This window comes from Cervus canadensis, chromosome 7, assembly GCF_019320065.1.
Source record: "Cervus canadensis isolate Bull #8, Minnesota chromosome 7, ASM1932006v1, whole genome shotgun sequence".
Lineage (NCBI taxonomy): Eukaryota > Metazoa > Chordata > Mammalia > Artiodactyla > Cervidae > Cervus > Cervus canadensis.
In genome coordinates this window covers 3,695,384-3,708,389 of record NC_057392.1, presented here as the reverse complement: position 1 = coordinate 3,708,389, position 13,006 = coordinate 3,695,384, and the positions used below count along the sequence as shown (strand labels likewise).

Sequence of the window (13,006 nt, the reverse complement as noted above, 5' to 3'; positions counted from 1 at the left end):
GCTCGGCGTAGGGAGAGGCGCGTAGCTGCATCCTCCTGGGCGCCGCTTTCGCGCGGCGGGTGCTGCGGCGGCGGGGGTTTTCTCTGCCCGGATTCCTCGTTGGGCAGAAGAGCCTGGTGCCGGGGGCGGGACGGGCAAGAGACCGCTGCAGACCCCAGTTCTTTTGCCTAGAGCTGTGTGTATGTAGTTCCGGGCCAGTCGGAGGCTGAGAAGCGGCGGGGGCTGCCGGCAGTGCCCTCCCGCAGGGCATCCTCCTGATGATGGAAGAAGCGGCTCCTGCCGCCGCGGCTGCAGGGTCGCGCTGCGCCCCATCTGCCACCGCCAAAGAGATGGGAAGATTCGGGGCGCGTAGACTGAGAGCAACAGAGGCGGAGCTGCTTTGCCGGGAACCGGGTCCAGTATAAGCCCCCTCCCCCCCTCATCTCCCTCGGCCAGCTTCATCCCCCAGAGCGAGGAAGGAAGCTACAGTCCCGAGAGGGCGGCGGAGACGCCGCTGGAGCCGGGCGCCCTGAACTCGGCAGAGCAGAAAGCAGGGCTCCGGGCCCGGTGAAACTTTCCCTTCCCCAGCCGCAGGGCGCCCGCTGCCCAGAAACTCTGCTCAGGGCTTGGGCTGCCAATTCGCGCGGCCCCCCTCGGAGGCGTGGGGACCCCCGGCGGAAAACAGCTCTCGAGAAATCGAAGAACGAGTGACAGGACTGAACGCCAGGCCGTGCTCCTGGGCCGCCCGGGGGCGCGCCCGCGGCTCCAGGTGAGCTGGGGAGCCAGGCAGACCGGAGGGTGGGCGTTACTTAGCGGGAGGAGGCGCCTGGGGGGAGATTTGGGGCGCACCGCCTTACTCCGCTTCCCCTCGTAGGTCCTTCTCGGAGCCGCTGCCATGGGAGAGCCAGTCTTGGGCGCCGGGGACCAGCCGCCGCTGCTGCCGCGCCCGCCTCGGAGCCGCGGCCCAAGTCCCAGCGCCCGAAGCAGGGCCGCTGAGGCCCCCTCCCGGGTTACAGGGCCGCCTCCGCCGCGCTGCCGGCCCGGGTTGTGCCTGTGATGAGCCGCAGCCCGCCGCGAGCCCTACCCGCGGGCGCGCCCCTCGGGTTGCTCCCAGCCGCGCCCGCCGCCGGGCCGCGCGCCCTGCTCCCGCCGTGGCCCCGGCGCCTGGGTCGCCGCTGGCCTGCGTCTCCGCTCGGAATGAAGGTGTTCCGCAGGAAGGCGCTGGTGCTCTGCGCGGGCTACGCGCTGCTGCTGGTGCTGACCATGCTCAACCTCCTGGACTACAAGTGGCACAAGGAGCCGTTGCAGCAGTGCAGCCCCGACGGGTCGCTGGGCGCCGTGGCGGGAGCGGCTTCGGGCGGCTGGGGGCGTCCAGGGCCTCCTCCAGCCGTGCCGCCCCGCGCACACACCCGCTTGGATTCCCGGACCCCATACCGCCCGCCCGCCGCCGCAGTCCCGGCAGCTCCGGCAGTCGCGGCCGGGGCGGCGCGGGCCGCAGCCCCTCCAGGTAATGGCACTCGGGGCGGCGGGGACAAGAGGCAGTTGGTGTACGTGTTCACCACGTGGCGCTCAGGCTCGTCCTTCTTCGGCGAGCTTTTCAACCAGAACCCCGAAGTGTTCTTCCTCTATGAGCCGGTGTGGCACGTGTGGCAGAAACTGTACCCCGGGGACGCCGTTTCCCTGCAAGGGGCGGCGCGGGACATGCTGAGCGCTCTCTACCGCTGCGACCTCTCGGTCTTCCAGCTGTACAGCCCCGCCGGCAGCGGGGGGCGCAACCTCACCACGCTGGGCATCTTCGGGGCGGCCACCAACAAGGTGGTGTGCTCCTCGCCGCTGTGCCCCGCCTACCGCAAGGAGGTCGTGGGACTGGTGGACGACCGCGTGTGCAAGAAGTGCCCGCCGCAGCGCCTGGCGCGCTTCGAGGAGGAGTGCCGCAAGTACCGCACGCTGGTCATCAAGGGCGTTCGGGTCTTCGACGTGGCGGTATTGGCGCCTCTGTTGCGAGACCCGGCCCTGGACCTCAAGGTCATCCATCTGGTGCGGGACCCCCGCGCAGTGGCCAGCTCACGCATCCGCTCGCGCCACGGGCTCATCCGTGAAAGCCTGCAGGTGGTGCGCAGCCGGGACCCCCGAGCCCACCGCATGCCCTTCCTGGAGGCCCCCGGCCACAAACTGGGCGTCAAGAAGGAGAGCATGGGAGGGCCGGCGGACTACCACGCGCTTGGCGCCATGGAGGTCATCTGCAACAGCATGGCCAAGACGCTGCAGACGGCCCTGCAGCCCCCTGACTGGCTTCAGGGCCACTACCTGGTGGTGCGGTACGAGGACTTGGTGGGAGACCCCGTCAAAACCCTGCGGAGGGTGTACGACTTTGTGGGGCTGTTGGTGAGCCCCGAAATGGAGCAGTTTGCCCTCAACATGACTAGTGGCTCAGGCTCCTCCTCCAAGCCTTTTGTGGTGTCAGCCCGCAACGCCACACAGGCCGCCAACGCCTGGCGGACCGCCCTCACCTTCCAGCAGATCAAACAGGTGGAAGAGTTTTGCTACCAGCCCATGGCCGTGCTGGGCTACGAGCGGGTCAATAGCCCCGAGGAGGTCAAAGACCTCAGCAAGACCCTGCTCCGGAAACCCCGACTCTGAGAGGGGTTCCGGGGAGACCTGACTCCCTGTGGAGACACCCACAGATGGATTGTGGTGTGTTTCAACAAAATCAGCCCAGATCCAAACTGAGGAAGCCCACATATTCTGTTATAGATACATAATATAAATACACAGGCACTCGCTGTCAATGTTTTGAGTCATGGAATTTCAAGAAACAGCCACAGTGCACACACAATCTCAGAAAAGGCGAGACTTGAAAGTTCTGACCGCAGCTGCCCTTCTCTCTCTCCTCTACCTTTTCTTCCCCTCTTCCCTCCCCACCTTCCATTTTGAAGTGGGATTGTTGATTAAATCAAGATCGGGTAACTGCAAATCTTGTTTACAAAATTTTCGTGGTATCTGTGAACGTGTGGAGGAGTCTTTGGATGTGGGGGCAGGGGTGGGTGGAGAAAGGGGAAGTGGTCCTGGAGCGAAAGCCCCACTGGGCATGCTAAACCAAGGAGGCATTCTTATGAAGTAGACTTTTATGTGAAAAGCAAAGGTCATACACGAGTATTAATAAAGAGAATAAATAATATTCTTTTTAAAAAATATTTGCCTCCATTACTCTGGATTTACCTGTGTTCCTTGTCCTGTGCAGCTTCAGACAGAAGCTTCCCTTGTTCCCATCCTCTTTCCCCCATCTGTTTCCTAGGAAACAGTGAAGATGGGTGGGAGCAGCCTCTGACTCCTTGATCCCTACCTTGGAGTTGTTTTCTCCCAGGTAAACCATAGCCTGTCCGGTGCCCAGGAATGGGAACACATCTTTGAATTCTGAAGGCAAAAAGCAAGCAGGGCAGTGGAGGAAAAAGCATGGCACTACTTTCCACTTGGGGCACAGAAAGGAAGAAGTAACCCCTTGAGGGTTTGAAGGCATTGGGTTTTGATTACCCTGGAGTTACACTGAGAAACCTTGAACCAGAGACCGATGTTTTGGTCCTGAGTTTAGTTCAGAAACAGGATTTTTACTTAAAAGATAAGTATGTAGTTCAAAAACCATCTGATGGTGTGAACACAAACCTCAAAAATTAGTGTGAATGTTTTGTTGGCAATGGTAGTCAGCAAGTTCTTTGGTTAGAAAAGTGACACAAGTATCTGAGTTTGGAATGTTTCTGCCTCTGACACAGTCCACGGAGGCACATGAAAAGGGAAGTTTTTGATCTGAGAACTGTAAGGGCGCCCACAGGCTATCCCCCCTTATTCCGGGCTTCCTAGCCAAATTAATGAAAAGAGAATGTGAATTAATAATGGTTTACTGGATGCCTGTGGGGTACATTGCTTTTCTTTATCATGTTTCCTAAAAGTAAAATTGTGAAGTAGCTACATGTTCTGACATTATAAGGCTTCAACCAAGAGCTTTTAGATATGAAAATAAATTATGGGGAGGAGGAAATGAAAGTGAATTATCAGTTAGTAGGTTGGATTTTGGGATTTGGTATTTTCTAGGGGAAACAACCATTGCAGTTTTCCTGTAATGGTAATGGTGTTGCTGCCGTCCTGAGCCCATTTGTACTGAAGCATTCTGCAGAATATTGTATTATGATATAAAGTTATGAAGCCTAAATAGGAATGAGAGTGTAGTTATATATTACATTAAATACGGTACAAGTTTAAGTTCATCGTAGCTATTTTACTGTAATTTATTGTGAGATTTGTGCAAGCCAGTCTGTACAGGTTAAATGCTGAGGGTTTTATTTTAAGGAAAATAGAATGAAAAAGATATGTACATGGGAAATACCCAAGATGATTCTTAAGTATAATTTTCATTACAATGTGAAATCTTTAACTACACTGTTAATTCTGGGATGAAGCACAGAGGTGTATTTAGCAGTTGATTTTATAACACAGTCTAGAATGGATATTTCTTAATTTACTAAAATTGTTTATAGTGTTGTGTTTATTAAGCCAGATTACAGCTATAACACATTGATCATGGTTTCTATGATATTTTCATGGTAGCGCCTATGCTGAATTATCTTCAGCAGCAGTAGAATATTTGTAACAGCTTTAATTTAAGAATATTTTAAAAGTAAATGAACAAAATAAATATTAATGTTGGATGACTAGAGATGAAACAGGTTTAGCAGAAAATTAAGACAACATCATTAAAAAGCAACCGCTCTGAATAAAAGAATCATTTAAAAACAAATTTCATGTGGCATTAGAATCAACTCTTTTCATTTAATCAGTAAAATTCACGCTTAGTTTTCGAGTGAAACATTTTTCAGCAGTGGAATTCATTCTTCTCTCTGGACTTCGATTGCGTTCAAATGGAATCGCGATGTTTTTGGATCTTGTGTTTAAAAAATATGAGATGTCACGTAGAGGCTTGGCAGCCTGCAGCACATTCGTGGTCTCTGCTCAGATGAATTTTGAGCTGAACACCAACAGTTCTCCCCTTGCTGTGCTGGAAGGGAGCTTCTGCCTGTAATTTTCTTGTTTTGTAGCAACTGCCTTTGCTCCACTCTGCCACTCTTGGGCTCTGTAATTTGACAGGGTGAATTGTTGCTCCTGGAGATTTATACCTCGCTGCTTTCTAGGAAAGTGAGACAGGTGTTGTTCCCACTAACCACCGAGATCATCGTATTAGTGACATTCACCTTCCGCAGGTCTGAGAAAGAGGGAAGCAGTTTTGGGCGTTAATCAGCCTTGGTCATCCCTGGTGCACGCAGACTCATGTCACAACAGATTGCAACTAAGCCTGGGACCATTTCTGAAGCAGCGAACGTGAAAGAGGTTCCTTTCACTGTTCTCAGCTTGGCAATAAGTCCATCAGCAGGAGGAGGTATTCTTAAGGTTATCAGAGTGATTTTTATTTTCCAATTCTGTTCAACCCATAGCACGCCTGACTTACCCCTTTGACTTTGGAATGCCTTTGCTAATTAGAAAGCTCTATTTGTAAAACGAAGTCTCTTTAGTGCATTTAACCAACAAATTTTAGTTTGGAAAAAGGCAGCGGCCCAGGCTGGGTGCTTGAGTTTCAGGGAGCTCAGAGGCACTCAAAGGCCTCATTCAGACTGACCCGTGGGTACCTTGCGGGCGGGGACTGGGGCAAATCCTGTTCCCTTCAATGTCTACTACACAGTGGGTACTTGATAAGTACTTACTGAGTGAAATATGTAACTATCCAATTTTGAAAGTGCTCAGAAAGGGGAGAGTGGGAAAATGAGTTACCTGGTGGAGATTGTAACTCCTGGCTGTTTACCAAAGTTTGCTGAAGAGAGTGGATCTTGGGCTCTATTTAAATGTGAGGCATAGGCGCTAGGAACACTTTCAAGATAGCCCAGTTGTTGAGGGGCCGTGGGAGGTGGGGGGCGGGGGGAGGTTGCTGTGTATAGACCAACATTTCCCACTGATGAATTAGAATTTCTGAATGGGGAGAGATAAAAGTTTCCAAATGAGGAATTCATCTTTTAATCTTTGTTTTTCCAATGAACAAGATAAAAGGCAGAGATCAGGACATACCTGCAGAATAAAGGCTGCCCTGATACCTTAAGGGGGGGCTGGGGTGTTGTTCATGATTGTGGAAGCCTATGGTGTTTCTTCTTCTTTTTTAATTGGAGTATAATTGCTTGGCCATGTTGTGTTAACTTTCTGCTGTGCAAGAGTGTGAATCAGCTCTACTGTACATATATCCTCTCCCTCTTGAGGCTCCCTCCCACCACCTGCCATCACACCTCTCTAGGCCATCACAGAGCGCCGAGCTGAGCTTCCTGTGCTATACACCAGCTTGAAGCCTGTGACATTTATTTCTGGCCTTGAGTGCTGTGAATTTCACCCAGGCAGGGAATAGTTACTTGCAGGAATTGGGTCCTATTGTAGACGCTGGATGAGACAAAGGATGCCTGTCCCCATGCAGGCCGTGGCCAGTTCTGTCCAGGATTTCTGTTGCACACAGGAGAGTTGTGGCTGAATTTCCCTGTCTGAAATGAATGTAAATCTAAGTGAGGCCATTAAGTGAATATTCCCTGGGACTGAGCAATGAAATAAAAATTGTGTTTGAAACCCAGTCTCTAGAGATGACTTCAGAAAGACTGAAAGGGAAGTAAGAAGGCGTGTCTTGTCTGTAGTTGTGAATAACGACAAGGTGTCACTTTCCAGCTCCCCCTGACCGCCTTCATCTCCCTCCCAACACATAGCACACATACCCTCCTGCACATACAAGTGTGTTTCTGCACTGTCTCGAGGTCTGGAAGAGAGCATGCTTTTATTAACATACCAGCAAATGGGCGTGTGGGGAGGGACACTTTTCTCAGGCCTCTGAGAGCATGTGGGCTCTCTTATCAGAGATGGGGACAGTTCTGTGTCAGGATCCAAGGTAGACATGTAGAAAACAACAGTTGCAATCTGAGGAATGACTTGAGCTGTGTGATGGGATGTCCTGAGGTCAATGTACAGTCTGTAGACCCCTTTGGTCACTCATCTTGAGAAGGACCCTTACAAATCTGTCATGGCTGAGAGCACAGGCCGGTTTTCTGTACCTTCCCTTCTTTCTGGCAACCCAGCTGCTACTTTGGCAGTTCAACTACGAGCCACTGAGCTGCTCGGGTACAGGCCCCAGTACAAGTGTTTAATAATTGAAATTACAGGGCTTGACTTTTATTACATCTGATGCAGTTCTGTACACCCTTCATCAAATTATGCTAAGGAAATCATTCGGTTCTGAATAACACATTAAGCTTGTAGAATGGGAAACTTTATGAACCAGTGTTGAGGGGGGTGGGATTGTTTATAAACTTGAAAGGAGCCTGAAAGAAACAGGGCCTGTCTGTGTACCTGGCAGGATGATAGAGGATGGCCAAGGTCAAAGCTTAACTGTTGACCAAACCAGTTATTTGTAATCGGACGTCAGAAGTGTTTGAGGGCTGTTTGAACTTTCAGGTTGATGACAGTCACCCTGCCAAGAAAATGAGGGTGAAAATGGTCATTGTAACCAAAAGCTATACTCAGAGCTATTTGGTAATGGCTCCCATCCTGAGCGGGTAGACAAGTCTTGATAGAAATGCATCTTGAGGCAGTGAGCCCTCCAGGCAGGGCCAGCCACATAATCTGTGAGGCTCCATGCAAAATGAAAATGTGGGGTCTCTTGTTAAAAAATTATGAAGCATTTCAACTCTGCAGTAGCAGAGAATTAAACCAAACCTGGATGGTTCTGAGCATGGAGCCCACAAACTACACAGGTTGTTTGCCGTGAAGTGAGTCCTACATCCAGAGACAGAGGTGAAATATTTAATTATAGGCGGGAATTAATATTGGTGGCCTACAAGTTCCTGGAAGGTGGTGCATGGTATCATGTGTAACTATCATTAAAGCACAGACATCCTGGGGAGACAAGGGTACTCTGTATGATGGATTCAAAGGAGGCGAGTGCACACCTGACAAATTATCCTTCATGATCGCTGCAGTGATTGACAAGGTCCTCCAAGTCACCAGTTGGACTTGAGACCACTTGGGACCAATCCTGCTCAGGATGGATGTTGCTTTATTAACTTCTGGTCTGGATTTTTCTTCCCTTGTAGCTAATTTGTTCATTCCTTTTGTTTGTTTTACTCTCTTGCCCCTACCCCCATCTTCCAGAATTCTTTTTATGAAAACTAAAATGTCAAGCTTCCATAGGAACTGGTCCCTTTCTATTAGTTTTGTCTAGTATTCATCAAGCCCATTTGATCTGAATATTTACTTCTTTCTTAAGTTCAGGAAGTTATTTTCTATAACTTTACTTAGCCTGTGCTGTTGGAGGAACCCTTCTCATAGGAACAGGTCAGACAGTCTTGTGGGAGGATGGGGAGCTTGACCTCCTTGTCCTCAGCAGGAGGATGCTGGCAAATTCTGTTAATAACAATGTTCCCTTCCTTCTGAAACTACCATGGGACTCTGCATTTGCTTCGTGTATAATAGAGAGGGAGAGTCTATGTATAGAAAAGCAGGAGGTCAAGTTACAACCAACTCAAGGAGTGAGATGCAGGGTGTGCTGAGCCGATTGCTCTGCTTTCTCAGCGAGCCAGGTGCGGTGGCTGGGTTTATTTCCTTGTAGGTATAGTATGTGCTGCTGTCCTCTGGGGAAAGTTCTCCACACTCTGTCCCCCTCCTGCCTCCTATGTCCTCTCTATTTTGTGAATTCCTGCTGATTATTAAAGAGCCTGGGTCTCTTTGAAGTTTTTATTTATCAGCAGTTGCAGAAGTGTCTATCCCCTATGCACTCTGGCTGCATAGATCTGTGCGTAGATCTATTGGTATGTGTCCTTGCAGGTTGGTATTTTTTCGTTGTTGTTGTTAATAATCTACTTCCTCTCCTAGTCATGGTCCTGTAAGAGGAAAGAAACTGGATCCTATTTGTGTGTGTGTTTTCCTAACATCGAAGCAGCATCTTGCTTGGAGGTCTTAAAAAGTGAGTGCTGGATTTCCCTGGGGGTCCAGTGGTAAAGAATCTGCCTGCCAATGCAGGAGACTTGGGTTTGATCCCTGGTCTGGGAAGATTACCTATGCAGCAGGGCAACTCAGCCTGCGTGCCACGGCTGCTGAGCTCAGGCTCAGAGCCTGCGCTCCACAACAGGAGAAGCCACTGCAAGGAGAAACCCAGCCATTGTGGCTAGAGAGTAGCCTCTGCTTGCCAGCCTCCGTACAGCAACGAAGACCCAGCACAGCCAAAAAAAAATAAATAATAAAGTGAATCAAAAAACATTAATTTAAAAAAGTGAGTGCTATATAAAAGGGGTCACCCAAGAAGCCAGCCAGACAGTGACCAAGAGGCTTTTGAGTTAAGATGTGACATTTCTCCATGGGCTGAGCTTCATATGTGTGCTAGACAGAAGCCGAAAAAGGAAGACAAGTTAATATGGACAAAAAGGAACTCCAAAAAAGATCTGTGGAAAGCCTTAAATAGGATCTTTTCACATTAAATGTTTGAAACAGAGAAACAACAATAATTTGGAGCCCCCCAGAAGAAAGGTAACAGCTAAATTACAGTCAAAATGATACAGTTTTATTATGAGCATAATATATAATGCATATTTTTTACATATTTAAAATTTTTATACAATTTTTAAAGGTTGCTTTCCATTTACAGTTATTGTAAAATATTGGCTGTGTTCCCTGTGTTGGACAGTACATCCTTGAGGCTATCTGATATCTGATACTTTGTTTCCCACTTCCCCTGTTCCCACTGGTTACCACTATTTCATTCTCTATGAGTCCACTTCTTTTTTGTTATATCCACTAGTTTGTTGTATTTTTTAGATTCCACAAAGAAGTGAGCTCATACACTATTTGTCTTTCTCTGTCTGACTTACTTCACTCTGCATAATGCTCTCCAAGTCCCTTTGCGGGTTGCTGCAAATGGCAAAATTGCATTTTTTTTTTTTATGGCTGAGTAGGTTTCCCTTGTATGTATCCCCATCTTTGCTATCCATTCATCTGTTGATGGTCACTTAGGTTTCATCCATATCTCAGCTATTGTAAATTGTTCTTCTAGGAACACTGGGTTGCGTGTAGAAATGATACAATTTTAAGGGCCCACTAGGAAAATGTATTGCTATAATGTAAGCTGAGCCTGAGTATTTATTTTGACATGCATTTCTCACCGCTGGTATGATTATCTTTTCACTTTTTCAGGGACTGGAAAATTTTCAAGGTACGATGTGGAGGTCTGAATATTCCATTTCCATTTTCAGATGTCCCAGTTACTCTGGCAGAACCTTATTCTCTCTAGGATTGAACTAGCTCCTGGGAGGAATTAAGATATTTGATGTTCTTGTATTGGTGCTCAGCATCTTTAGATGAAGGAGGGTATTATGTTATTTCTTTCTAAAAGCAAACACATTTTCTCTTTGAAAGAATGGGCATTCACATTTATAGTTTTTTAGCTCTGTTTTTGAGCTAAAATAACCTTGCTGGTGAGATGAGTATCCTTCCAGAATGTGAGCTCTGAGTGCACTTTTTTAGGTTAAGTCTTCATTTATAGTTTTACATTTCCCCAGTGACTTCTCCGTGTGCTGTACTCTTGATAACTTTCTATCACCATTTTAATTTCACTTTCAAATGTCCTGATGGTGATGGTGAAAACAGCAGTATCATTTACCCTCTGTAGAGCATTTGTTATGGGCTGGCCACTATGCAAAATTCTTTGTAAGTATGATTCTGTCTGACTCTTATAATGATCCTATGGAGTAACTATTATTATTGTGCCCATTTTTTCTTCCAATTTTATTGAGGTATAATTGCAGTTGGTGAAGAATCTGCCTGCAATGCAGGAGACCCCAGTTTGATTCCTGGGACGGGAAGATCCACTGGAGAAGGAATAGGCTACCCACTCCAGTATTCTTGGGCTTCCCTGGTAGCTCAGCTGGTAAAGAATCTGCCTGCAATGTGGGAGACCCAGGTTCGACCCCTGGGTTGGGAAGATCCCCTGGAGAAGGGAACAGCAACCCACTCCAGTATTCTGGCCTGGAGAATTCCATGGACTGTGTAGTCCATAGGGTCACAAAGAGTCGGGTACGACTGAGTGACTTCAGAAGAAAAAAAAGTGACTTTACGTCTCAAGCACCTAAAAAAATTTGTTCGTTTAGGGGTCATTATAGACATGAGCGACTTTCACTTCACTTCACTTAATAATTGACGTTTATCACTGTATAAGTTTCAGGCGCACAGCATAATGATTCAACTTATATCACTAAAGGATTGTCACATTAAGTGTAGTGAACATCCGTTGTCTCATAAAGACACAAAATCAGAGAAATAGAAAATATTCTTTTGCTTGTGATGAGATGATGGAGTGTCTCATTTTACAGAAGGCAAATAGAGGTTTAGATGGATAATTTTCCTAAGGTCACACAGCTAGTAAGTGACAAAGCCTCTTTCTTTTTGCTTGGTACATGAGAGTTCACATGGTTTCCATAAAAAGGATACTAGCAAAATAGCAAAGCTTTTTGTTCCAGTCAAATGCTTTCTGAGAAATGCTTCCTAAATGCTGGAAGCATTATGCCTTCAGCCAGGGAACAGGTGTTATCAGTATTATTAGAGAGGCTTTTTTTTTTTTTTTTTTTCAGCAGAAAGAATTTTTGGCTTAAGTGCTGTTGGTCAAAATTCCTCTTAGAATGACCTTTGTTTAGCAAAACATGTAAAAGGCCATTTTGATGGTGGGAAGAAGCTATTTAAAATCTGAACAGGAAATTTGGGGATTGAGAGAAAGAGTTTGAAAGGAGAGGTGAAGAGTTTGAGGGAGGAATAACAGGAGACAAGCAACGTGAAGGGATGCTGGAGACCAAGGAGGGGACCCTGTAGTGATGCTCCCTGAAGAGAAGGGAATGGCTAGTGACAGGAAGGGTCTTGTTCAGCTTGGAGGTGTTTGCCCGCCTCAGCTGCAGAATGGTTGCCTCTGTTACCCTAAAGTTGAAAGTGTCAGTAGCTCAGTTGTGTCTGACTCTTTGTGACCCCATGGACTGCAGTCAGGCTTCTCTTCATGGAATTCTCCAGGCAAGAATACTGGAGTGGGCTGCCATTTCCTTCTCCAGGGGATCTTCCCAGGGATCAAACCCAGGTCTCCCACATTGCATGCAGATTCTTCACCATCTGAGCCATGAGGAAAGCCCCAAATACTAAACCTCTAGCAAAGGCTGCTACAGGCTCTTCATGAGTACGTGATGCTTTAGAGATCAGAGTAGTTCCACCCAGGATGACATGGGGTGAAAAACACCAGGAGGTGAAAGGCAGGGAGGTGATTGCAAATTCAGAGGAAGCAGAACTTGAGCTAGAATTGATCTGCAGAAGTGTGGGCTTACCGCAGCTGTCCCTGGAGGCACTGGGCGGGGAGGGAAATTTCTCTCCAGCTGTGACACAGGGCTTCTAGGCTATCTTATTTAAAATTTCAAGGATGAGGTGGTGTGAGCACTGCTCAAGGAGTAGGGGTGTCTGGGAGGTGGATATATGGCTTGTACTGTATGGGCTTTGCAGGAAGGAACTCGGTGGCAGGTGGAGACCTAGCAAAGTTAGGAAATACTGGCATGTTATAAAAGCTGTGATGTGATAGAGGCAGCTCTGGCATCTGCAAGTGTGCAAGCTGAGATGCACAGAGGCTGAAAGACATTCTCTGTGTACACAGTCAGAGAAATTACAAAAACTAGAAATCACAGCTCCTGATTCCCAGTTGAGGGCTCTCTGACACATCCTCACCCTAAGAATTTTTAATTTCCTTGGTTCCCACCATCTTTTGGCCACTCCAGTATTTCACAATAACACTATAGAATGTCTGGGAATCAGAGAAGCGTCCTTTGGGATGCTGGTCAAGCTTTAGTAAGAGATGAGGTTGAAACCAAAGCAGACAGCTGAGTTTTCGGGTGGTCAGCCAGTGTCATTCTCATAGGTCCCTGTTAAGGTTCTTTGGTTGAAAACC

General features: G+C 47.9%; 1 protein-coding gene across 1 annotated transcript; it reads left to right on the top strand.

Annotated features, from left to right (window-relative positions):
- The first annotated feature begins 859 nt into the window (after window positions 1-859).
- On the top strand, window positions 860-4,768 carry CHST2 (carbohydrate sulfotransferase 2). Its single transcript, XM_043474180.1, has one exon. It carries the CDS (start codon window positions 1,036-1,038, stop codon window positions 2,617-2,619), a length of 1,584 nt encoding a protein of 527 aa, XP_043330115.1. The 5' UTR covers window positions 860-1,035; the 3' UTR covers window positions 2,620-4,768.
- The last annotated feature ends 8,238 nt before the right edge of the window (window positions 4,769-13,006 follow it).

Bases quoted from the DNA above. Each gene is read 5' to 3' on its own strand.
- CHST2 (XM_043474180.1), top strand. From the start codon at position 1,036: ATGAGCCGCAGCCCGCCGCGAGCCCTACCCGCGGGCGCGCCCCTCGGG.